Source organism: Phoca vitulina, unplaced genomic scaffold (assembly GCF_004348235.1).
Source record: "Phoca vitulina isolate PV1807 unplaced genomic scaffold, GSC_HSeal_1.0 scaffold2, whole genome shotgun sequence".
NCBI lineage: Eukaryota > Metazoa > Chordata > Mammalia > Carnivora > Phocidae > Phoca > Phoca vitulina.
Window position 1 is genome coordinate 67,867,494 of NW_022589705.1, and position 26,309 is coordinate 67,893,802.

The 26,309-nt window shown below is 45.0% G+C and overlaps 2 protein-coding genes across 2 annotated transcripts in view; one reads left to right on the plus strand and one right to left on the minus strand.

The window, feature by feature from the left end:
* Positions 1-18,385, minus strand: part of CFAP57 (cilia and flagella associated protein 57) — a 68,421-nt gene extending 50,036 nt beyond the window's left edge. Inside the window, exons 1-5 of the mRNA XM_032417162.1 lie at positions 18,227-18,385; positions 13,785-14,101; positions 12,145-12,431; positions 10,184-10,391; positions 6,971-7,123 (exon numbers count right to left, since the gene is read on the minus strand). Coding sequence (XP_032273053.1) covers positions 6,971-7,123; positions 10,184-10,391; positions 12,145-12,431; positions 13,785-14,101; positions 18,227-18,383 — 1,122 coding nt within the window. The 5' untranslated portion in view covers positions 18,384-18,385. The remainder of the gene's footprint in view (positions 1-6,970; positions 7,124-10,183; positions 10,392-12,144; positions 12,432-13,784; positions 14,102-18,226) is intronic.
* A 386-nt stretch (positions 18,386-18,771) lies between these two features.
* On the plus strand, positions 18,772-25,856 carry EBNA1BP2 (EBNA1 binding protein 2). The gene is made up of 9 exons (XM_032417174.1): positions 18,772-19,019; positions 19,103-19,186; positions 19,413-19,582; positions 20,233-20,356; positions 21,652-21,741; positions 23,323-23,398; positions 23,620-23,713; positions 25,510-25,672; positions 25,779-25,856. The coding sequence occupies exons 1-9, from the start codon at positions 18,954-18,956 to the stop codon at positions 25,827-25,829; spliced, it is 918 nt and encodes a 305-aa protein (XP_032273065.1). The 5' UTR covers positions 18,772-18,953; the 3' UTR covers positions 25,830-25,856.
* The last annotated feature ends 453 nt before the right edge of the window (positions 25,857-26,309 follow it).

Consider the following 26,309-nt stretch of genomic DNA (forward strand, 5'->3'; position numbering starts at 1 on the left):
TTTATTTGTTTATTTGACAGAGAGAGACACAGCGAGAGAGGGAACACAAGCAGCGGGGAGTGGGAGAGGGAGAAGCAGGCCTCCCGCCGAGCAGGGAGCCCGATGCGGGGCTCGATCCCAGGACCCTAGGACCAGAGCCGAAGGTAGACGCCGATGACTGAGCCACCCAGGCGCCCCTCCATTTTTTTAGTTTTTGTTTAGTCTAGTAACACTAGACTAAACATCCTTGCATGTACGTCTGTGTACCTCTCTGATTACTTCCTTAGATCCTGCAGTGTGAGTGTACAACACTAAGCTTTCGAATGTGTAGGCATCCATTTCAAAAGACATCCATCTTGAATAAACATATTGTCAGCTGCTGGCAAAACCACCAGGTAAGGAAGTAGACTGCCCCCACCCATGGAGGTCCCTTTCTCAGATGCCCTGGATAATTTAGATAATGACTGCTTGATTGCTCCCACTTCTCCCTTCCTGTGCTCTCAATCCCACTCGTAGGCTTTAAATTAGCCAATAAAGAGTGAACCCACAAAACCCTAGACATCCCACCCTTACAGCCTCATAAAGGCAAAGCCCCATGCTGCCCCCCATGACCTCACAGTGTGGCCCTAACGTGTGCTGTGTACCCTCCAGAACCTGTGAGTAATAAATCATGTCCCCCAAAGTTCCCTGATGTTTTTTGCCGAAGTATCATAGTAAGAAACAAAAGGTCCGGTCCAGCCACATCACTGGCCCTGGTGGTAGAAACATCTGGGGGTTTGCTAGGAGTAGTATGGGTCTGGGCAAGTGCCTCCGGCATTCCTAGCCAATAGCATCACTATCAGCAGGCTGGGACTGACACACGGATACATTTCTACAAGTAGAACACTGGGGGGAAATGTCATTCTAAATTCTAAAGACCTTGATAGGTATGCCAAATTTCTCTCCAGATAGATGGTGTTGCTCTGTCACCGGCAGCAGTGAGAGCTGAGTGAATGATTTGAAATGAAAATGTATTCTACTACAATGGTTGTGTGGGTTCCACATGTTCTGTAACCAGGGGCATTATCGCTGGGACACCCGAATGAGGAGTGATGGCTGGGAAATTCAATGAGGTGCACGGATTTTAGGTCCATTCACAAGGAGGACGAAGGCTGGGGTGGGGATTCCCTCAAATCCTGGCCCTTTCCCACTTATCAGCTTACCTCCATTCACTCATCCTTCCCTACTACCTCAGAGGAAAAGGTGCTGTGCTGGGGTCGGGGGGCAGGCACAATTATTCCCATTCTTTTCCATGTCTTACCCCTTCTTTCTCCAATATCTTCAACCTCTCTGTCTCTACTGGTACATTCCTATCAGCTTTTAAACACACCCAAATCTCGCTTCTCTTAAAAACAGCAGTAGTTCTCTTTCTTTTGTCTTTTTTCTGCACCTCTGCCTGAGAAGCTGTACAATGATGGAGAATCAGGGAAGCAGGCTTACTGGTTTCACTTAGAATTCATGACTGCAAGCCTCCAATGGACCCGGTAACTCCACCAGGTTTTTCAGTAAGTTCACTTTCTGAATCTACAAGAGATACTGATTTCATGCCATTTATTCTCTTTCCACGCCTTCCAAACTCTCTTCGTCTTTTCCCCATTCCCAAAGCTCATCTGATGACCTTGTCTCCTATTTCCTTGATTTTGTATCTTTGTTTTCTTGATTTTGTATCTCAGGCACAGAGCTGTAGACTGTCATAATCATTTCATGTATGGTCAATTTTTATTTTGTGTTCATTTCATTCCTTTGTTCTCTAATTTTCACTCTTGTTCCTCCCTTGTCAAAGGCACCAATTAATGTGTCTCATTTATGTCCTTGGCTATTTCTATACATGGCATTGTGCTTCCGATTGCATTCTGTAGTTTTACTTTTTTCTCTCAACCATCTATGTTCTCATATGGTATAATCATCGCTTCTAACTTAGGTTTGGTATTCTGTAGTATGCATCCTGCTACTTCACTTCTCTATCACTCCTAGGAATAAACATCTGGGTTGTCTTCAACTCTCCTTATTATGAACATCAAGGTGAATGCCTTTGGGCATGTTCTTTAGCAGACCAGCATGATGTAGTTCCTGGTATGCATCCAGGGGCAGAACACTGGGTAACAAGATGTATGCATTCTCTATTTGACCAGGAACTATCAGACTGCTCTCTAGAACACCTGTGTCATCATCACATTAGGATTCCCATTTTCCCTTATTCTCAGAAATCTCTGGTGAGATCTGACTTTCTAATTTTTGGTAATATAATAAAAATAATTCTTATAAAGAAGCCTCTCAGTTGTGACATGCAGGAAACCATTACCCCACCACTCAGGCCATGCTCTCTGGCTGCTGCGGCCACCCTCTACCCTTGCCTCTGGCGCACATTAAAGATCCCAAACCATGCTAAGTGAAATAAGTCAATCAGAGAAAGACCATTATCATATGCTCTCACTCACATATGGAATTTAAGAAACAAAACAGAGGATCATAGGGAAATGGAAGGAAAAATAAAACAAGATGAAATCAGAGAGGGAGACAAACCATAAGAGACTCTTAATCACAGGAAAAAACCTGAGGATTGCTGGAGGAGAGGGGGTTGGGGGAATGGGGTAACTGGGTGATGGACATTAAGGAGAGCACATGATGTAATGAGCACTGGGTGTTATATAAGACTGATGAATCACTGAACTCTACCTCTAAAACTAATAATGCACTATATATTAATTGAATTTAAATTAAAAAGATCCAAAACCATGACTGACTCCAAGCACTTCACAATCAATAAAAAAGGAGAAATCTTTGAATTGAAGGCTGAACTCAATGAGGAAAAGAAAGAAAAGAGGAAGGAGGCTGTGAAGAAAGTGATTGTTGCCATGACTGTAAGGAAGGATGTCAGCTCTTTCTTTCCAGTTGTAGTGAACTGTATGCAAACCGACAGTCTGGAATTGAAGAAGCTCATGTACCTCTATTTGATGAACTACTCCAAGAGTCAGCCAGATGTGGCCATCATGGCTGTCAACAGCTTTGTGGATTGTGAAGATCCCTATCCTCTAATTTGGGCCTTGGCAGTCAGGACCATGGGGTGCATCTGGGTGGACAAGATTACACAAGATCACTGTGCGCCCCTCTGCAAGTGCTTGAAGGAAGAAGATCCCTATGTTTGGAAAACAGCAGCAGCAGTTTTGTATGGCAAAATTCCATGATATCAATGCCCAGATGGTGGAAGATTAGGGATTTCTGGATTTTGTGTGGGATCTGATAGCAGATTCAAATCCGATGGTGGTGGCTAATGCTCTAGTAGCATTATCTGAAATCAGTGAATCTCACCTAAACAGCAACCTGCTCGATCTGAACCCAGAACATCAATAAGCTACTGACACCCCCAAATGAGTGCACTGAATGGGGCCAGATTTTCATTTTGGACTATCTAATTACAACCCTAAAGATGCCTTGGAGGTTAGAGCATCTGTGAGCATGTAATTCTCTGGCTATCTCCTGCCAACTCAGCATTGGTGCTTTTAGCTAATGAAGTTTCTAGAGTTGTTACCCAAGGACTCTGACTACTATAATATGCTACTGAAAAAATTGGCCCTTCCACTTGTCACTTTGCTGTCTGGGGAACCAGAGGTGTAGTATATCACCCTGAGGCTACTTCTGCTGCCTCATCCCACTCAATGTGCTTTCTGTAGAAAATGGCAAAATGAAGCACCAGGTCTTCCTTGCAACATGGAAGGATGTTCCCAATGAAAACAATGTCATTTAAATGCTGACATTTTCCAGCAAATTGCAAAACAACGTTTATACTACTGCCAAGAGGAATGTGGAAGGGCAGAACATGCTGTACCAATCCCTAAAGCTCACTGATGGCATTTGGATTTTGGCTGAGCTACGTATCCAGCCAGGAAACCCAAGTTGCACACTGTCACTGAAGTGTAGAGCTCCTGAAGTCTCTCCATACATCTACAACAGCATTTTGAAAAGCTAATAGCCTAGACTGGTCCAGTGCCATCTGGCTCCCCTGTGATTGGTGCAAGCCAAGAACTCTTAACTGGAAGAAACTGCATTGCCCTGTAGAATCTGAACCCAAACACACTGAGGCCACCCCCCAAGGTAGTGACGAGTCTAACCTGTGCTAACATTAAGGTACAACCTTTTGGATAGTTTTAGCTTCCTGTGAACATTTGTAACCACTGCTTCAATCACTTCCCACCTCCTCCCACGGGATGCTGTTATCTGTCCTTACTTGTGAGCTTCTCCATAGCATGCCAATGGCTGGCATTTTTGAGTGTAGTTTGCTATTTTGTAATTGAAAGCTCATTTCAAAAACAGAAAAAGATAATATTAAAGCAAGGAAAAGTGTCACTGGAAAAAAAAAAGATCTCAGACTTGTTTTAATTTGCACTTTTCTGCACACAGGCAACAGAAATTGCTTGTGAGAGTGACCAGATATTGGATTTAAGGTACGAAGATTTCACAGGGGCCATTATAGATCTGTTCAGAGAACTAAAGAAAACCATGATTAAAGAAGTAAAGAAACTTCTGATAACAATGTCACATCAAATAGGGAACATCAAAAAGAGATAAAAATTGTTTAAAAAATAGAAATTCATGGGGCGCCTGGGTGGCTCAAGTCAGTTAAGCATTTGACTCTTGATTTCGGCTCAGGTTATGATCTCAGGGTTGTGAGATCAAGCCCTGCGTCAGGCTCCACATTGGGCATGGAGCCTCCTTAAGATTCTCTCCCTCTGCCCCTCCCCCCCTTGTGCATATGCTCTCTCTCAAAAACAAAAACAAAAACAAAAACAAGAAATTCTGGAGGTAAAAAGTACAATAACAGGACTGAAAAATCCACTAGAGGGACTCAAAAGAGATCTGAACTAGCAGAAGAAAGAATTAGTGAAGTTAAGGACAGATCAATAAAGATTACACAATCTGAAAAACAGAAAAAAGAATGAAGAAAAATGAACCGAACTGCAGGTAAATGTGGAACACCATTAAACACACCAACATATGTACAATGGGAGTACCAGAGGAAAGGAGCAGAAAAATATTTGGATAAATAATGGCTGAAAACTTCCCAAACTCATTGAAAAATATTAATGTACAGGGGCGCCTGGGTGGCTCAGTTGGTTAAGCGACTGCCTTCGGCTCAGGTCATGATCCTGGAGTCCCGGGATCGAGTCCCACATCGGGCTCCCTGCTCAGTGGGGAGTCTGCTTCTCCCTCTGACCCTCCTCCCTCTCATGCTCTCTGTCTCTCATTCTCTCTCAAATAAATAAATAAATAAATCTTTAAAAAAAAAATTAATGTACACATCTAGGAAGCTGAATGAACTCCAAGAAAAATAAACACAAAGAGATTCACAGACATATCATAGTAAAAATATCAAAAACCAAAGACAAAAGAAAAAAAAAACCTTGAAAGCACCAAGAGCAAAATGATTGATCAGTTACAAGGGAACTCCAACAAGATAACAGCAGATTTCTCAGCAAAAATAATAGAAGCCAAAAGGGAGTGGAATAACATGTTCAAAGTATTCAAAGAAAAAACTGTCTATCAAGAATTCTGTATCCAGCAAAGCTATCTCTTAAAAATGAAGGTGAAATAAAAACATTCCCAACAAGAACTAAAAGAGTTTATTGCTTGCAGACTTGCCTTAAATGAAATACTAAAGGAGATTCTTCAGGTTGAAAGCAAGTGACCCCAGAGAGTAGTTTGAATCCACCAAAAAACAGAAAGAACACCAGTAAAGGTATTATGTCATTATGAAAGATAACATAAACACATATTTTATCCCCACTCTTCTTTAACCTTACTGAAAAAGCCACTATATAAAACAATATGTATGTTATGCATTGTTGGGTGCATGGAAATGTATTTGCCAGTAACAGCAAAAAGATGGTAGGTGGGAGCAAATCTGTATTGGGCTAAGGAAGTGACTTCAGATGGTAATTCAGATCCATAGGGACAAACAAAAAAGAACCAGAAGCAATGAAAATGTTCTAAAATTGACTGTGGTAATGGTTGCACGACTCTCTGAATATACTCAAGACCACTGAATTGTATACTTTAAATATGTGAATTGTATAGCATGTGAATAAATACCAATAAATACTCAATAAACCTATTATTTAAGAAAAAACACCGTTACTGAGAAAGATATGTTAAGATCTCCTACTATGATTGTAGATGGTCTATTTTCCTTGTTGTTCTGTCAATTTTGGCTTCATATATTTTGAGTGCATGCTATCAGGTGCATACAGTTTTATTTTTTTTGTTTTATTTTTTTATTTTTTTTTAAAGATTTTATTTATTTATTTGACAGAGAGAGACACAGCGAGAGAGGGAACACAAGCAGGGGGAGTGGGAGAGGGAGAAGCAGGCTTCCCGCTGAGCCGGAAGCCCGATGCGGGGCTCGATCCCAGGACCCTGGGACCATGACCTGTGCCGAAGGCAGACGCTTAACGACTGAGCCACCCAGGCGCCCCTGGTGCATACAGTTTTAAAATTGTAATATCTTCTTGATGAAGTGAACCTTTTGGAAGTTCAAAGTGATTCTCTTCATCTTTGATAGTGCTTTTTTGTTGCAATGTCTGCAGTGTATTTATGCTAGCTTTCTTTGTTATTTAAAAACAAAAAAGGAAAAATAAACTTCTTTATATACATATGTCTTTGTGTACATGAGCAGCTATAGTTGTACATTGAATTCTCTTAAGTGCAACCGCAGGGTTAAAGGAGATATACAATTTAAACCCGACAGACAACTCCAATGTGTCCTCCAAGGAGGCTGCAGCAATCACAATCCCACTGAGGATAGCAGAGTGCGTCTACAGTGAAATCTTAAGATTAGAGTTTCTTTTGCTCTTATGAAGAGGCTGAATGAGCCATGCTCAGCAAATTTGGATTAAAAATCTGCCCACATGGTAACCAGTCCTTGGGCTGGGAGGAAGTGTTACTGGGGAAGACTCACCTTGCTGATCTCTGTCAGGGACATGGTGATGCTGTAGAGTTGGTTCTTGCTGGTGCTGGCAACCAGGGTTTCCTCTGAGGGACTGAAGCACAGGCAGAGGATGTCCTGCTTGTCAGACTGACTTGGCTCATTGCTCTGTGGGTCCAGAGGAATCTGCCCAAGATGCAAAATAACTGTTAGTAATGTTCCCACATCATCAATAAGTGTGTCCTTGGACTTTCAGAGTTCTCTCAGATACTTTTAGTTTACAGACTCCCAGACCAGCATGCTTCCAAGGATCCTCCTCAGATGCGGAGAAGGGAGGGTTTGAGTCACTTCTGTTTCTGTGGGTTTTGTATTCACCCTAACGTGATGAGTGGCTAAGAGACAGTAGCATGTATAAAAATGATCACACTCTACATCTCAGTTTGAGATCCCCTCCGAAAACAAGGGTTAGTTTAAATCCCATTCTTGCCCATCTGTCAGAAGCCCAGGGCATGTGGTCAAGCACACCAATGTGTACTTCGGGGCAGCAGAGGGGAAGGTGACAGCCCCTCTTCCATGTAGGGCAGAGAAAAGAAAAGGGGCCACACAGCAGCCCAGCCAGCAATCCCTGAAAGGGCCTGGAGTTCCCAAGTAGACATTATAATCTCAGATTTCCTTTCCCCCTGCCATTGCTTTTTGTCTGCTAACAATCAAACTTCTCGAAAGGCTGGCCTGCATACACCATCTCCACAACCTTACCACCCACTCAGTTCTTAATTCCTCCCACTGCATCACTTATTGAAATGTCCTCATCAATATTAGAAATTTCCTTCTTGCCAGAGCCAGAGGCTCCTGCTCCGTCCTCATCTTCTTGACTTTTCTAGATCCTGTTGCAGTGATGGCAGCACCTGCCTCCCTGGGGGCCAGGACACCAGGCTCTCATGTTTCCCTCCCCCTGCCTGGAGTTCTGTCCTCCTGTATACCCCCTATTCCTTCTTCCCATAGTCAACGCCCCCAGCTCTGCCAGCACAGTGAGGGCTCTGGGAGGGAGAAATATCCTGCCCTGCCCTGCCCTGGGCTGGGTGGGCCCTAATCTCACCTCAGTGTGCTCACCAGGGAGCTGTCCTCTGCTGCCACATTTATCACACTGTGTAAAGCAGAATGGGAACCCACAGACTGAGGACCTTGTCTGTGTCCCAGTGCCCAGCATCGTACCTAGTGCGTAGCAGTGCTCAACGGAAGAGTAAGTGCTGCCTTGCTGCTCTCCTCTAGAGCCAGGGAGGTCCTTGGGGGAAGCGGCCATGACTGATGCATCTATCTCAGGCATCAGGCACGGCGCCTGGGCCATGGTGGGTATGCCACATCTGTTCAATGAGTGAGTGAATGGCCGCTACTTCTCAGTGTCCTCTGCTGGGTTCTCATTCTGTCTCAGGCTCTAAATTAGGAAACGCTAAGTTTTGTCCTCAGTCCTCTTCTTCTCCGTCTCTATATTTTATCTGTCAGTGATTTTGCCTAATATGAGGGTTTCAATGAAAGCAGCAGTAGTGAAAGTAATCACAATGATAAATCCTTAAAATAGTAAACAAAGCATCGGCTCTGTACCAGACACAAGCTAAGCACTCTGTGCTGTGTGTGTTTGTGTGTGTGTGTGTATGTCTATGTGTGTGTGTGTGTGTCTGTGTGTACATATTGATCTAACTCCCAAAGTCTAACCCACATTGCCAACTGATTCACTTTATTCCGGGGCCTGGTAAAATGTCAACTTCCTTAGCAAGGCCTCCCCAAGCTACTCTCTTTAGAACAGAAACCTTCTCACTCCCTGTCCTTTTCCTGGCTTTATTTTCTTCACAGTGTTGATCCGCATGTGACAATCAGTTCATATTCGTTTGGTTGCCTGTTGACTGTGTTCTCTGGACCGGCTCTTAGTGTGCTTGCTTTCCCTACTGCACCCCAGCCCTTAGCATAGAACCTGGCACATGGCAAACCTTCAACATATATTCGTGAAGTGAATAATCAAACAAGAATGAATTGCTTTGGAAGTAGGCAGTGTAAACTCCTAATAATTCCCCATGGTTCCCACTCACCTTGCTCCTACCCCCATTTTCCTACCACTGGCATCTTTTCCCAGGCATCCAGTCTCCAAGCCGAGGCATCATTTCTGGGAGCTCCTTATCTCTGGCTGTCCACGTCTACTCAGGGCAAGTTCTGCAGGCTTAACCTCCACAAAGGCTCTTTTCCTTCCCACTTTCCCTGCTATTCATTGCCGTGACTAGACCTCAGTACTGCTTGGCTCAAGTAACAAAGCCTCTTAACTGATTCCGAAGCATGGCGATAGTGATTGCTATCATTTGTTGAGCACCAAGCACCGCACACATGATTTACACAGGTGTTGGCTCATCCTTTTGATAACCACCAGGGATGGGCTACTTTCTCAGGAAGAAACAAGGTTTTGCTGGATTCAGCAACTCGTCTCGAGTCACTTCACCGATAACGTCAGAGTCAAGTCTGGCTCAGTCTGTGCGTTTGTAGCCACCCCACACCTAGTGCCTCCAAATCCCCCCCAACTATACACCATTGGCAGATTGCGCTCAAAAGCAGGCTGTCTGCTGAATTACACGCACACTCCTCAGGCTGGCATTTGAGATCTTTCACCAGGCTCAGCTCCCATCTTTGCCTTTCAAGTGATTTCAGTTCCTCTCCACCGGGGAGCAGAATATCTCCCAGACACACCACCTGCTCCCTGTCCATGGTGCCTCTGCCTCACCTGTTCCTTCCACCTGCAATTCCTAACCTGTTCCCTCCCATCAATTGTTACCCTTCCTCTAGGACCCTCCCCAGAGATGACCACCAAACACCCAGAGCCTTCCTGGATCCTCCCCAAGCACAGATGTTCTCTCTCTATAGCGGTCTGTATCACTTATTCCACAAACATTTACCGAAGGCTTCCTATGTGCCAGACGTTAAGTATCAGTATATATCATAATACGATTTTTGTTGGAACACTAAGCTTCAAAGAGAAAATATAACTTGCCAAAGTTCTCTTCCAGAATTCAAATCCAGATCCTCCCAATTTTAAGCCCCACTCTGTCCACCCCATCCTGAAAACTCCCCACAGGGACAAATGGCTCAAGTCCCCATCTCCACTCAACCCTACAGCCCCTTCCTCCCAGCAAACTCCCTGTCAGTGCTCTGCTGATGGAGAACACGCGCCAGGAGGACCCCAGTTCTGCTTCTTTCTCCCCTCCTTACCCGGATTTCCCTGCTCTCTCGGTAAAAATCCTTCTCTTCCATCTTCTCAAACAGTAAAACTCTGCCTGGCCCAGCAGAACAGGCGAATCCCTTTGAATAGGCTGCAAGGGCGAACACCTGGGGCATGGCCAGCTGGCTGTGGCTACTGGCCAACGTGACCTGTTCATAGGAAGGGACCGGGGAACTGATGGTTGGAAATTCGATCAGGCTAGAAAAAGAAAATAGCATGTAAAGTTTACAGAGACAGTCCCCACGAGGCGAGTTCAGCTAGGGATGAGAAGGAAGGGCTGTCTTTGGGGGTGGGAGAAATCACCCATTGTGAGCCCCATAGCCAAAATGCCACCCTTTGGCCTCAGACGGCTACACAAACTCCAAAGAAAGACTGGAAGGTTACACATTTATTTGGTAGTCTCACCACCCTGTGTGGGCACTATTATTACTGGGGTTGTTGCGTGCATTATTACCCTCCTTTCGTTTAGGAAAAAGTGGCTCAGAGAGTTTTCCAAGATACACAATTAGTAAACAGGAGGGCTGAGATTTGAATACAGGGTTCCATTTTCTTCCTCCCTTCCCCCCTCCCTCTCTCTTTCCTCCTTCCGTCCCTCCTGTTCTTCTTTCCCTCCTTCCTTCCACATAACAAATATGTATTGGAATTATACTGTGTTAACAACTCTGTGAAACTCAGTAAGACTGACATAGTTCCTGCCCTCAGGAGCTTAGAGTCTAGAGGACAAGTGCTAAGGACCGTTAGGGAGCTGATGGCTGGGATGGGAGCAGCCAGTCAGCAAGGAACAAGGGTTTTCTGAGGACAATTACAGAAGTGGTACACCCATCTGAGATGAGCAGAGGCTGAGAACTCCCAGCTGATCTGCCAAACGAACAGGATTATGTCAGTCTGTGAATATGTCCCGAGGAGTGGTGTAGGGGAAACTACACAGGACTGAGCCTAGGAGCAAGACTGCACGAGACATGTGTGGGGGACAGAGGCAGGAGCTGATGCCCCAGATGTAAAGATGGGTCAGAGCAGCAGGGACATGTGGGCCAAGTTCACGAGTCTGGGCTTTATTCTTAGAGCACCAGACCCACTGCAGGATTAGGAACATGGCAAACTGGAGGACAGAGGGACTCATTAGGAAGCTCTTAATAAAATCACGACGGAAAAAGGAGAGGTCACGTGTGTGGGGAATGGTGAAAAATGGTGGACTGAAAGTTACCCAGGAAGAAGAATCTATCATATGCCATGTGTTGGAGGGCTCAGGCTCCAGAGACAGTGTTATGATCTTGGGTGAGTCGCTTAACCTGTTTGAGCCTCATTGTCCTGTCTATAAAATGGGCATGATAATAATTTGCACTATATAGGGTAAGACTCAAATGAGAATACATATAAAGTGCTTAACACAGTGTCTAGTACATACAATGGTACATTCTAATATGTTTGAGATATGATTATTATTGGTTGTAGTAGAGGTAAACTTGACCCAAGACCCCACTTTACCCCATATGCTTTTGTCAGATTTACCAACAACTTCCCTGCACTTCTTTGTGGGTCTGCTGGCTCCTTCCAAATTGTGAGGTCCTTGAGGACCCATGTCCCCAGCACCTAGCAAGGTGCCTTGCACACTGCAAGGGCTTGGTGGCCAGCTATTGAATTGAATCAGAAAATTAGGCAGCCACTAGAAAATGTCTGTTTGAAAATCTATGGTTTTGAAAACTAGTCGAAATGCTTATAAAATGAGAGTAGGTATAAAAAATAAAAAGAATTGTATCTAGGCTGTGGTCATAACTGTCAAATTTGTGCATGAATATAGACGAACATGAGAAAGGCAGAGGGAAGATGAAAAGAGTCGATTTTAAGGTGGGGGAGTTCTGAGTGACCTTAAAAGAATGCTATTTTTGGCATAAGGCTATTAGGATGACAAGCATATTTTCACAAGAGCACCAACCCAGAGGGGCGCCATTACCTCTCTGATTCCTGGATCTTCCCCAGGTTCTTGGTCTCACTGGTGGGCTCCTTGACCATTATACTTGTCTCCCAGCGTTGATCTCCGGATTCAAAGAGGAAGAGCCTTCCTGTATCAGTGCCAACGATGATCTTGTCATCAGACACCCAGGTGTGGGCTAGGTAGTTTTGGGGTTCTCCCCTCTGAAAATTGGTTTGCTTCAGGGTTCCCTCAGCAAAACGGAGGAGCTTAAACATCCCATTTCCAGTGACACAAACCTGAGTGTTATCCTGAGGATTGAAGCTCACCTGTAAAATGTGAAAGGATAAAACTAATCTTGATGGAATTACTTCTCATTTTACGAATGACTATTTATTTCAGGTAGCTCAGAGTATCCTTTAAACATCATGAAGTCATGATAAATTTTGATACCATATTTGATAAGAGCACAGATTCATTACGTTTGTAGGGCCCATGCATCTTAAACTAGGAAACCTACAGAAATCATTTTACCAAGGCCAAAAAGAAGATGAGCAAGTCTTGACAAAATGGAACAAAGGCTCAGCTGGAAAAGGGGGATCTGGTTGGTTTACGTGCCCTGCCCAGGAGGAAAGGGACCATGTCAGCGACAGCTATGCAGTCTCCTACCAAATGGGATATATAGTAATAGTAGTCAACCTACACCCCTACTAGATGGTGAGCAGCTGACCGGCCATAGTTTCTTCATCTTTGTATTCCCAATGCTGGGTTCATAGTGGGCATCTGATAAATGTTTACTGGGGAGGATGTACTCTACTCTGAATAGGGATGCTGGACCTGATCTCACCAAGACCTAGATGAAATAATCTTCTGGCTCTCTCTGTCTTTGGTCTGATTCTGTAGTCACCAAGTAACCTCTGAGAACTAATTTCACCTCCCGAGTTCTCTATCATTAGGGAGGAACTGCACCAGGTAAATGACAGGAGCATTCTGGTTGTCACATGCTGGGTTAACCACCAGCCTCTTGTGAGAAAAATGGGGTCCATTCCTGAGACACTGACTGGCTATATCTCTGAACAGGAGCAGATCTGAGTTCTTGAACTTGTAAAGCTGAGTACCAGATCCTAGCCTGGGGTGACTGCACCAAGATAAAACCTCTTTGGGACCCACTGCCTAAGCAGTCAATCAGCCTTCCCAAGGGTCCTCTTTGTTTTGCCCTCAAACCATGATGGCAATTTCCACTCCCCACGTAACTACAATTTCATGGACATGTTCCTCAAGATCTACCACTTCACATTACATTCTTAAAATCTTTCCACTGCCCAGCAAAGCTGCTAGGAAGAGGCCAGACATAAGACAAAGTGGGTTCTCAATCCATCTCGGGGGCCGACCTGGGAAAGCAGTTCTGGGCTACAGGAAAGAAGACAGGCACAGCAGACAGTGAATCCAGCCCCTGCCACCCACTACCTATGTGATCTTAGGTGAGAGGCTTAAACTCTAGAAGCCTCAGTTCTCTCATCTATAAAAGTAGGATAATAATTATGCAGACCACACGTGGTTGTTGAGAGACTAAATTTAAAAATGCAAATGAAATCAGCATTGTTCCTGGCACATAGAAAGCATTCCATCAAGCTCTTACTATTTTTTGTAACTTGCACAATACTTGTTATGCGGGGAGGTACCTGGTAGACAGCATTGTTCTGAGAGTCGGTTCTAATAATAGCCATGATTTTCTGTTTTTCCCACAGCCAGTAGACAAGGTTTGATTCTGGAGGTGATGTCTGAGTCAACAGGTATTTGGAGTCTGGAGAAAAAGCCATGCTAATAAATCTCTGAACGGGAAAGTCAAAATTATTAAGGATTTTGCGCTTCCGGCAAGGGATGGATGACAGTTCATAAATGGTGATGACGGGTTTTTCTTGCACAGTCTCGGAGATAGCGAGGTATCGCCGATTGGGACTGATGGACAAGGCCAGCATGCCCTGACTCTTGTCTGAGCCTGCAAACAGAGGTAAAGGGGGATAATGAGGGCAGATCGTGCTTTCACCATGACTCAACATGAACCAGGCACAGTGGTGGCAGGTTTGACATATGGGAGAGAGGCACAGAAATGGTAATTGTCAATCCCTGCAGTCCCTTGGTACCACTATGTCTGGGGTATTAGGAAAATGACAAGGATGGGTACCTCACCGAGGCTGAGGTAGGAGGAGAAGTCAGGGAAGAGTGCCAGGAGGACCAGGTGGCGGCAGGTGGCAGGAAGAGCAAAGGTGTGGATGTGAGAAAGGGAACAGCATGGTGGAGAACTACAAACAGTGGGGTATGGCTGAAGAATCGCATGCGAGCCAGGGGAAACCAAACGTGGGTCTGGAGGGGTGGAATAGGGTAGGCCTTTATGCTCGGAGCCACCAGCACTCGATAGTCCTCTACTTTTGAGGCTGGAGTCCCCAGGTTCTTTCACGGTTTGGTCATCTATGTGATGTTCTGGCCATGAGACAGCCACAGAAATCTGCTGGACTGGCTTTATGGTAAAGCTTGTGCTTTCTCAGAAACCAGACATGGATGCATTCTACCCCTAATTTTCCTGGAATATGTCAGTGATATCTGGAGCTAGCGCAGCCATCTTGCAACCATGAGGTAAAAGGCACAAGAATAGAAGTTGTGGTCTAGAAAGCAGAGGCTGAGGCCAAGATTCAAGTGGCAAATACTTTATTTGGGAGACGAAATCAGGCCCGTGTTATGACTTTCACGGACCCCTTCTTCCATTAATGGTAAAAATTAATAAAATGGTTTAAAAAATAAAATGGTAAAAATTATATTTTATGACTGGATTGGTATAAAGAAGAATGTAATGCAGATTGGATTTATTATTATTATGTTCATTTCCTTGGGTGTCTGAACAAGCCCAAGGCTCTGTGCCTTCCGTGCTGTGTGGATAAGCCGGCCCAGATTCAAGCCCAGGGCAGGGAGGGTGAGTGAGGCAGGGGAGATGCGCTAGCCCTGACGCCATGTGCCCTGTGCTGTGCTTCACAAGGAGCTGTAGCAAGTCTGGCCAGCAGCAGGACCTCTCTGGAAGGGCTGCAGGAAGTCACTGTGCCTCAGCAAAGAACCCAGGTTTTAGGTCACTGGGAGCCTGGACTTTACCACGGAGGCAAATGAAATGCCACAGAGATTTTTGGAAGGGTCAGATGTGTGTCGTAGAAAGATCCCTCTGGCAACTGTGCAGGAGATAGTCCTGGAGGAAGGGAAACCAGGGGGCAGATTATTTCAAAAATAGGAGGGTAGTGACAAGGCTGGGATGGGAGATGAGAGAAAGGCTAAGTCCAACCAGTTGCCTGGGTCAGGCCGGGGGAAGGGGAGAAATGAGCCAATGACTGACATCTGGTGACGGGGAGTAGGGGTGACAGCTGGGAAGGAACACAGATAGGTGGGGGGAGTTAGGGGTCATGGTGAAGATGACGTCCACTGTTTTTTGCTGAAAACAGCCCATCCAAGGATTTTATTTTTATTCATGTTTATTTGGTTCTAGTTTTTTTTTTTTTTCTGATTTCTTTTTTTTTTTAACCCTAAAGTCTTTACTTCATCTTGGATTTGGGATGGTAAAAGGCATGAAGTGAGGATTTAAATTGATTCCCATTTCCCAAATACCTCACTAGTTGTCCCAGCACAGACTCCTAATGCCACCTTTATGATATATCAAATTCATTTACATATACAAATATATATACCTGGGTTTCTGGGATATTTAAACCAGCACTACATTATTTTTGTAATCATAGCTTTATCATGTATTTGACAATCTGGCAAAGGAGGGTCTTAAGGGAAGAGAGGGAGCAAAAAGGAAAGGACAAATTCAGTTCTGGATATACGGTGTGGGAGCTACACACTGCGGGATATTTAGGAAAAGAGGTCTAGCCGACAGCTGTATGTGATTCTAAAGCTCAGGGACTGGTTGGGACTGAAAAGGCAGATTTGAGATAAGAGTCACAGTGGGAAGCTGAAACTCTAAGTACAGATGAGACTGCCTGGAGGAGGCAAAGGAAAACTTCTCCCTCCTTCCTTTTGTGCTTTCGCGCCAGGGCCGTACCTGGCAGAGCATATGTCCTGCTCATCTTCAAGTCCTGCTCCTTTGAATACATACGTGTCTCCACAATAGTGAGAGCTCCTAGAGGGCAGGGGCCATGGCTTTCTTGCTCATCCATCCGCCCATCCATCCTTCTGTCACCCACCCATCCATCCATCCATCCATCCATCCAATCATCAGTGTCTGACACCAAATGGGTGCTTAATATATGTTGGCTGATTGCAGAGCTTGTAAAATGCTTTCACACTGTTTTAACCCAGTTGATGACGGACTCCTCCTTGAAATATTTTCACCTCTTGCATGGATCTCCTCCCATCTGTTTGGTTACTCCTTTGAAGACTCTTTTGCTGGCTCTTCCTCAGTTCCCCAGCACTAAAGGTAGGAGTGTCCTAGAATGCACTCTTTAGGGTTCTACTGTTTTATAAATGCATTCACTCCTTAAGAGAATCTCTGATATTTGAGTGACTTTATATTTCATCTCTGTGTGGATGACCTTCAAATTTCTATCACCAGCCTGGACTTCTCTTCCTTGTATCCAGACCCAAAATCAAACTGCTCACTTAAGATCTCCATTGCCTCACTAGTGGGCATCCCAATCTTACCATGTCAAGAACTAACCTCCCCATACTCTCCATAAAACCTGCTCCTTCTTCAGTCTTTTCTATCACTATCCCTACTGCCTGCCACCACTCCACTCCAAGCCAGCGTCTTCTCTCACCTGGTCTCCTGCTTCCTCCCTTGCCCCTCCTTAAATCTGATCTCTATACAGTAGCCACAGAGCCTGCTGAAACATAAGTTAGATCCTGTTACTCTGCTCAGAAGGCCCCCATGGCTTCTTACTTCATCAGAGTAAGAGTCTTTGACCTACAAAGCCCTGGTACTTCTCCATCTTGCCTCCCCCTCCCTACTCCTCCACTGACTCCAGTCCGGCCACATTGGCCTCCTTGCTATTCCCCTAACACACTAAGCACCCTCCTAACTCAGAGCCTAAAAGGTGAAAGGCAAAAGTATAAAGTATAAAAGAGACAATATAGGAGAATATATTAATAGGAAATAGGTAGGAAGAGTTCTTTAACAAGACACAAAAAGAAAAATGCTGATCAATTTTACTTCATTAAGACTAAGGATTTCTGTTCATCAACATACCATAAAGAAGGAGAAAACACAAGCTGCAAAGTGGGAAGAATTCTATAGAGAATATAGAAAGTGTGCCCAAAAATCAATAAGAAAATTACCAAAAAAAGAAAGAAAGAAAGAAAGAAAGAAAGAAAAAATTGGGTAAAAGACTTGAACAGGACATTCACACAAGACTAAATAGGAATAGCCCATAAACATGTGAAAAGCTATTCATCCTCATTAGTAGTAGAGAAATGCACACTAAAACTACAACAAGACACTCTTTCTCAACCACTAGCTTAGCAAAGAATAAGGAAGTTGGACAATGCCAAAGATTGGAGAGGTTGGGAAGGGATGGCAACTCTCATGCATCCTAGTGGAAGTGTAAATTGGTACTACCATATTACCCAGTAATTTTAGTCCTGGCTGTGTGCCCTGCAGAATCTGCACAGGTGGAGGAGCATACACAAATGCAAGAAACTTTATAGTGGCATGCTTTGTAATAGCAAAAAAACTATTGTTTCCCAAATGTCCATCCACACTACAATGGATAAACATATTTGAGACATTCGATTCATATGATGGAACACGTATATTTAATTTGGCCACAAAACTTTCCTTTCAGGGGCGCCTGGGTGGCTCAGTCGTTGGGAGTCGGGCTTCGGCTCAGGTCCTGATCCCAGGTCTTGGGATCAAGCCCCACATCGTGCTCCCTTCTCTGCGGGAAACCTGCTTCTCTCTCTCCCACTCCTCCTGCTTGTGTTCCCTCCCTGGCTGTCTCTCTCTGTCAAATAAATAAAATCTTAAAAAAAAACAAAAACAAAAACAAAAACAAAAAAACTTTCCTTTCAGTAACCTTGCTGGGATTATGGGGTTACATCTGGCACCTACGGTTAATTTATGTGTCAGGATGGAAAGGCTTTTTACCTGGAATGAATTTTTGCCACTTCTGATCCACATTGTATTTCACACAGTGATTTCCTGAAGGAAATATAATGATCTGTTCATCGAAGAAGAAGATATTGTTGGCCACGTGGGATCGAAGACCAAAAACATGCAGCGACTGAGCCACCACGGTTGACATGGTACCCCACAAAGTTCTGCAGAACATCCAGCGCAGCTGGTGAGGCTGGAGACACGCCCCGCCCCTCCGCCCGGCCCCGCCCCCTACCCCGCCCCGGAGCCCTCCTCCGCTCCCCCCGCCCCTCCAGCACCCTCCTCACCTCCTCTTGCCCGCGGCTCCTGCTTCTCCCCTCTCCTTCGCTCCTCACGGCTGCCTGCTCCTCCAGGCGACCCCCAGCTACGCGCTCCCACCTTTCGCTTCTTCCCTCCGGATACCAGACTATTCGTGTATCCAGCGGTAGAACTCCTACGGGTCCCAAGCAATCCTGACTCTCTCCGACGCCGGACCGGTTCCTATAGCAACGGCAAACCGGAAGTGTGCGTCTGCGGCCGGAAGCGGAAGTCCCGGTCGAAAAGTTGAGCGGCGGCGGAGAGCAGTGGGCGCTGGTGCTGCTCGGGTGCACGTGGGCCGCGGCGTGAGAGCGAGGGGCTGGGGGCAGGCCGCCGCGACAAGAGGCGCCGCTTTCCGGCCGCGCGGGCCCCTGGCCACCCGGCTCTGTCGACTAGAGTGGACGCGCGCGCTCGCTGAGACATGGACACTCCCCCGCTGTCAGGTTCGGACTCGGATTCTGATGATTCTCTGGTCACAGACCGAGAGGTAGGTGTCAGCCGAGCTCGCGGGGCTGGGCGCGGGACAGGGGCCACACTCCCCCGGTGCTGACTGCCGATTGTGCCCTGCAGTTGCAGGATGCGTTTTCCCGAGGACTCCTGAAGCCAGGCCTCAATGTCGTGCTAGAGGGGCCGAAGAAGGCTGTGAACGACGTGGTGAGCTCAGGCGCCTGGCCGGGGGTCCTAGGACACAGATACTCACAACAAACACTGTTGTGCTTTGTTTTGTTTGTTATTTTGTGTGTTGTGCTGACTTCTTGTCCCAGGGAAGACTCAGCCTGCTCATTGCTAGGACGGTCAATTACCGACCCGGTTGTTGGGGGTTAGGGCTTTGTCCGTTGACCCGTGTCCTTCATGCTGGCTCAGTGTTTGAATTTCCTAGAGTGGCCTGAAGCAGTGTTTGGCTGAATTCAAGCGGGATCTTGAATGGGTTGAAAGGCTTGATGTGACCCTGAGTCCCGTGCCGGAAGTCAGTGGACCTCAGTCAACACCTCAGAACAAGGATCAGAAAACTGTTGATCCAGAAGATGACTTCCAGCGCGAGATGAGTTTGTATGTTTGTTTTCAAGTGTGGGAGTTAAGGGTCCCTGTGCTAGACAGTGGGAAGGGGGGGGAGAAGTAGTGAGCCTGTACTCCTCAGAAGTTGTCATAAGCCTGAGAGTAAGAAGGAGGGCTTCCTTAGACTCAAAAGAGCTAAAGGAGATTGTGCCTGTTTGAGAGAAGAGCCCCTTGGTCCACCAGTTATAATCCAAAGTCCAGTTTATTTTTAAATTTTATTTTGAAGTATTCAGTGTTCAAGTCTTTTTGTACTTTCAGTTATTTAAACAAAAACTTGCTTCTGGAAGGTTCTTACATGAACTTTTTCCAGTGACTACGTAAGAATTCATAACGTATTAGTTTGTAAGTTAATGGGTACTGTTAGTGTGGTCACTCTCTTAAACTTATTTTTAGCAGACTCCCCTTCCTCTTTAAAGAGTGTATGGCTAAATTTCTCCTAGATACCAAGTTAATGAGGTTTTATTACATTTTCATTTGTGTGTGTGTTCTTGCTGGTGGAGGTCAGATGTTGAGCGTTTTTCTGACCATGGATAGATAACTCCAAGGTCGTCCTTGTCAGATAGGCAAGTGAGAAGGAATAGAAGGTCTCTCTCCCGTAGCTTATTTCCCAGTTTGTCCCACATCACACTGTCCTCCATCCGCAGCTATCGGCAGGCCCAGGCTGCGGTGCTGGCAGTATTACCCCGCCTCCATCAGCTCAAAGTCCCTACCAAGAGGCCCAGTGACTATTTCGCTGAGATGGCCAAGTCTGATCAGCAGATGCAGAAGGTAAGAAATAAAGGTTTTCTCTGGAAAGCGAAGGCTTTACACTTAAGTGTGGTCAGCTGGCTTATCTCCTATAACATTTTAATTTTTTTTATTTTTTAATATATGTTTTAAGATTTTATTTATTTATTTGACAAAGAGGGAGAGAGAGAGTGAGCACAAGAAGGGGGAGCGGCAGGCAGAGGCAGAGGGAGAAGCAGACTCCCCACTGAGCAGGGAGCCCAGTGCGGGGCTCAATCCCAGGACCCCGGGATCATGACCTGAGCCGAAGGCAGACGCTTAACCGATGAGCCACCCAGGCGCCCCATCTCCTATAACATTTTTAAAAAGACTAAGCCCAATAATAGGGAAGTAGTTGTCAGAGGACAATTACTGTCTTAACTATCTACTTCAGACTCATGCTGCCAGTCACCACCAATTAGATAAATATAAGGATGATTTTTTCCTAATTTAAACATTTAAGGAGAGGAGAAGTACTGTAAGAACTGTGGTTCCAGAGATGAAGATGGTCTTTTGCATTTCCTAGCTGGTGTGGTCATGGCATGGTGTATAGAAGAAACATACTTCTTGTCCTGCCATTGCCAAGGGCTGGGGCTATAACTTATAAACAATTCCTTTTTTCTGGGCCTTAGTTTTCTTTAAGATGGGGGACTAATTAATATCAGATGTAGCATAATTTAGAGTTGGGTAGAATTGGTCCTCATTTAACTTTGGGAGGAAGAGAATTGCCAAAATTTAATCTAAGATCTATTCCAATAGTTCTGTTGGGTCTCAAGCTGCATTTTAGGGAGTTCTTGTCTCAGTGGTACTTGGGAAAGCTAATCTAGAGATGAGCTCGGCCCATCTCTGTACACTCACCCTGACAGGTGCTTACCCTTTGACTGAAATGTGTGTGTCTGATGGAAAAGGCTGGGTACCTGATACCGGTTTGAGTTTTTAACGTGTATGTGCTATATTGGAGAAGGGAACTGAGGCTGCAAGGTGGTTTGACCTCAGTCTGCAGACAGTAGGGTTGGGGAGAAGTTAGTTTCTCCAGGCAAAATGGCAAGCAGGCAGTTCTGCATAAGGGAACCGCACACTGGGAGTGGGAAGGCCCTTTCAGGTCCCTGATACTTTTGGTATCTTGGATAGAGCGCTCAGTCTTTGGGCGTCTTGTCCTCAGGTGTAAAACATGATGTACAAGTTCTCTTTGAGCCCCAGTTTGCAGAACTGGGAAGATCTGCTCCCGTTCCAGTGCACCCTAAGTAGTGGTCAGCCCAGACTGAAATCACATAAGCTGACCACATTCTGTGTTTTAGATTCGACAGAAGCTGCAGGCTAAACAGGCGGCCATGGAGAAGTCTGAAAAGGCGAAGCAACTGCGAGCACTTAGGAAATACGGGAAGAAGGTGAGAAGGAAAGTGTGCGGGCATAGGATGTGGCCGAGTGTTTGTCAGCCTGGGGTGCCGGGGTCAGATCTGGTTCCGTACCCTGTGTGTGTTCTGTCTTGTGTTAATTATCTCCCCACAGAAGGGGCATGTGTGCTCGGATCCATAAATACCATCTTTCCTTGACACCAGGGTCTCACCGGGGCAGGGAGCGGGGGGGGGGCGTGGTAACTGCTGAGGAGTCATTCATTTTGCTGGACTTCATTTGCACATCTAGACAGTGAAGGGGTGGGTCTGGATCAGTGGGCTCTAAACCTGACCTCACAGCAAAATCACCTGGGGAAATCTTTCAAAACAGATTTCTAGGCTTCAGAATGTCTGGGAATCTGTGTGTATTATCTTTCCTTCCCCCAAAAACTTTTCACATGATTCTGAAATGCATCCTGCTTTGGAGAATCACTGGCCTAGATGATTGTAAGGTCTTTGAAAGAACCATATTGTTGATTATCATCCAGCTGAGAGGAAAAATGGCACCTGTATGCTTGAACTATGGTTGTCTGAGTTCTAATGTAAAATCTAGGGAAACTCTTCTTGGTTTTTCCTCTTAATTCATGGTTATTTAGGAAAGAAGATGACAGGAGTTAAAGTCAGGGTTGTGGGAAGAAGTGAGTGTGAGGAGGATCAGCACGAGTGTTCAGACTGTCAACATTTTGGACATAAACATTCATGATCTGGGGTGGTGAGCTGCTGTCCATATTTGGAGTCACTTCACTGATGGGTCTTCAGTGGAGTAAGAGTAGATCAGCATCCTGTTCTCTGCGGAAGGGCAGCTGTGCATTTATTGGATTGATCTGGTGGTTGATGGCTGAGGTCAACTCAAAGACCTGGGTTTGAGGAAATGTCATGGCAGTGGTTCTCAGCTGGGGAGAATTTTGCTTACCAGGGAACATTCAGCAATGCCTGGAGACATTTTTGGTGTCACGTCTCAATGGGGAGTGTGCTACTTGAATCTAGTGGGTAGATGGCAGGGAGGCTGTTGAATGTCCTACAATGCCCAGGACAGGCCATCCACGCCCCAATAAAGAGTGATCCTGTCCAAGCTATCAGTAGTATTGAGATTGAGAAACCCTGCCTTTGAGTGTAAGCATCTGCTTTTGTCCTTCCAGCTATTTTTCTTTTTGGTTTTTTGGGAGATTGTTTCTGTTGGTACTTTTCATGCCTCCTACCGGTAGGGGCTAGGTACTTAATCTGAGAATTGGATGTAGACCTAGGCATGATTTGCTATGGTTTTGTAGGCACAATTGTGTAATGGGGTAAGAGTGCAGACTCCGGGGTGTGAATTCAGCTGTGCACTTTCTCGTTGTGTGACTCAGGCAAGTTACTTAGCCTCTCTGTGCTTCAGTTTCAGGGGGTGATAGGAATTTCTACTTTACGGGGTAGTTGAGAAGATAAACTAACAATATACTTAGAGCCTTAGCATAGTTCTGGCATATAGTAAATGGTCGGTGGTGGTGGTAGCACAGCGTTTCTACCAAGAGGATGGAGACACTTGCAGTGATGATGGTCTGGAGTGGGGGTGACAGCCCTTTGTTTATGTCCCAGGTGCAAACAGAGGTTCTTCAGAAGAGGCAGCGAGAGAAAACACATATGATGAATGCCATTAAGAAATATCAGAAAGGTCAGTATATCTCCCTTGTAGGATATAGGGGGGCAGGGGCAGCTGCTAATTTTAACACCTACTGCTCTAGAGCCTTGATTGCATTGGAACTAAGGTTTGGGAACAGTGTGGGGAGCAGGATGTGCCTCTTAAAATTAATTTAGCGAGGAACAACCTTTTTTTGAAACTTAAGCGTTTCTTAAAATGTGTTGGTGCTGATCAAAGTACCTCTTCACTCCTAGGCTTTTCTGATAAACTGGATTTCCTTGAGGGGGATCAGAAACCTGTGGCACGGAGAACGAAGGAAGGAGCAAAAGGCCAGCCGATGAAGAAGGGGTATGAAGGGTTTTGCTTTGGCTTTGCGGTGGGTACTGGGCAAGCAGTCCATGAGCACCATGAAGACCTCCACAGGAGTGGCCTAAGAACTGAGAGGGCACAGTGCTGCCTGTGACCAAGGCTTATAAGCCTGTGTGATGGGTCCTTTTAGCCCTATCAGTCTTGGAAGATTAAAGTAGGGTGATTTAGGGGGCGCTTGGCTGGCTCTACTCTCGATCTTGGGGTCATGAGTTCAAGCCCCACGCTGGATATAGAGCTTACTTAAAAAAAAATAATTTGTGAAAAAAAGAAAAACCTAAAGTAGGGTGATTTAAGGATTTAGCACATTTTAAGTGAATACTCAGTAAAAGTTGATTTCCTCATCTCACAGTATGATGGTTAAGAGTGCAGACCTAGGGTTCGGGTCTAGAGTCTGCCATTTTGGGTAGCTTTGAGCAAGTTACTTGACCTTTCTAAATATTAGTTGCCTCATCTGTGAAAATGAGAAAATTGTATGCCCTCATAGTATTATGCAGATTTAAAAGGGCTAATGGCGGATATTATTATTTTCTTCCTAGTTTACCTTTATGCATCTCTGGACACCAGGCCTGGGGGAAATGATAATTTCTGTAGAATGTATTAATGTCATGATAAAGGCATTTACGAAGTAGTGTGGAAGCATATTTTAGAAATAGCAGACCCGGTCTGGGGATCAGGGTGTGAGGACGGCTCCCTGGAGGAGTGTCCCACCTGAGCTTAGTCTGAAGGATGAACAAGAATTAACCAGGAGAATAGGAGAGACACAGATTTTAGCAAGAATGAAGAATACAAATGAGCAAAAGCATAGAGATGAGAGCAGCAGGTTTGTGTATGAGGAACAGCAAACATTTGGTACCACTGGGAGTGCAGTGTGGGGCAAGGAGAGGTGAGATGTAGCTGGAGAGGCACCTGGGCGGAGTCACAGAGGCAGTGTTTGCCTTGTTAAGAAGCTTGGGTTTTATCCAGTAGGCAATGAGGGAGACATTGATAGGCTCTGCTTAAAATAATGACCAGGTCATAGTCATGTGTTTGAAAAATTACAGTGGTACTTGTATAAAAGATGGACCTGAGGGAGGCAGGGAAACTGATTAGGGGGCTACTACAAAGTCCAGAGAGCAATGATAATGAGCTAAAAGTGGTAACGGGCAGAGAAGAGAAAACGGGTTGAAGAAATAATCAAGAAGTTAAATTAGCAGTGCTCAGTAATTGTGTTGGGTATAGAGAGTGAAAGAAGGAAGAATCAAGGCTGGCGCCCAGGTTTCTAGCCTAGGAGGCTGGAATAGATGGTAGGACTACCAACCTCGAGTCAGTGTTCATAGACAGGAGGTGAAACCAGTCTAGGAAGGGAGATGGCATGTGATTTTGGATATGCTGAATTTGAGATTCCTGTGGGATGACCAGTTTTTAAATTTATTACATTTGAATGTTAATTGCATGTCCTATCCTTGAAAGGAATAGAAACAACTGAGGATGATTTAGCAAGAGTTAGTTAAAATAGAAGAAGCTTTCCAGGGATAAGTGTTGAGCCACAAGATATATGTGGATCCTTTCCTGGTTCTTGCTTTGTTTTCATGCTCTAGTGGTTAAAACCATAAGTAGATGAGCTTGCCTGGAGAGTTTTTGGAGTTAAGAATGTAGGGCCAAGGATGAGATTATGGGTAACAGTAGCATCTAAGAGCTTTTGCTTATAGACAGGAAACTAAGGGTATTGGTGGGCCATGGGATCCATCAGGATTTGTAGTGTTGTGGGTAACCTGTAAGCCTGCTTTTTTTTCCAGGCCCAATGCTAAGCGGCGCTATAAAAACCAGAAGTTTGGTTTTGGTGGAAAGAAGAAAGGCTCCAAGTGGAACACGCGTGAGAGCTATGATGATGTATCCAGCTTCCGGGCCAAGACGGCTCATGGCAAGGGCCTCAAGAGGCCTGGAAAGAAAGGATCAAATGTAAGTGAGCCATGGGTCCCATCCCACAGCTACCCACGCCCTTCTTTTCCTTGGGGCAGAAGGCCAAACTGCTGTGTGACCACATGTGGTATTTCTTTTTCCGTAGAAGAGACCTGGAAAACGGACAAGAGAGAAAATGAAGAGCAGAACACACTAAGCAGCATCTTTGTATACAAAGAACCGAGAAAAAGGGTTGTAGACTTGGGATTTCACCATCCGGTTGGATTTCTTCTGTTGGTTTCTTTTTGTAAAAAGTTCTTTAATAAACTAAAATATTTTCAAAGAAACATATAATCTTGGTTAAAAATTCAGGAATAAAAGATGGAGAAGTTACTTTTATGTATTAAGTAAGATTGCTATTTATTGACGATAATTTAGACTTTGAATTCAAATTGCCTTTCCTTTATGATAGATGAAGATATAACTTACACCTTCCTCATCCTTCTAAGTAATTGTATCGCGATTTTAGATAAATCAGGAGTCAGTGTTTATATCATTATGATTGTTTAAATACCCATCACTGTCAGCTAGATGTACTATGATAAAATTTCCTTTGTGGCACAGGTTTTGGGTTTTCCTCGAGTTAATTATTATTTTGTATTTTTCTGTATGCCTAATTTTCCTTCTATATCCTTAT

Excerpts from the sequence above, each read along its gene's own strand:
- EBNA1BP2 (XM_032417174.1), top strand. The coding sequence starts at position 18,954 with ATGGACACTCCCCCGCTGTCAGGTTCGGACTCGGATTCTGATGATTCT. Across the intron at positions 19,187-19,412 it reads AGAAGGCTGTGAACGACGTG|AGTGGCCTGAAGCAGTGTTT; the intron begins GTGAGCTCAGGC and ends TGAATTTCCTAG. Across the intron at positions 23,714-25,509 it reads GGCCAGCCGATGAAGAAGGG|GCCCAATGCTAAGCGGCGCT; the intron begins GTATGAAGGGTT and ends TTTTTTTTCCAG.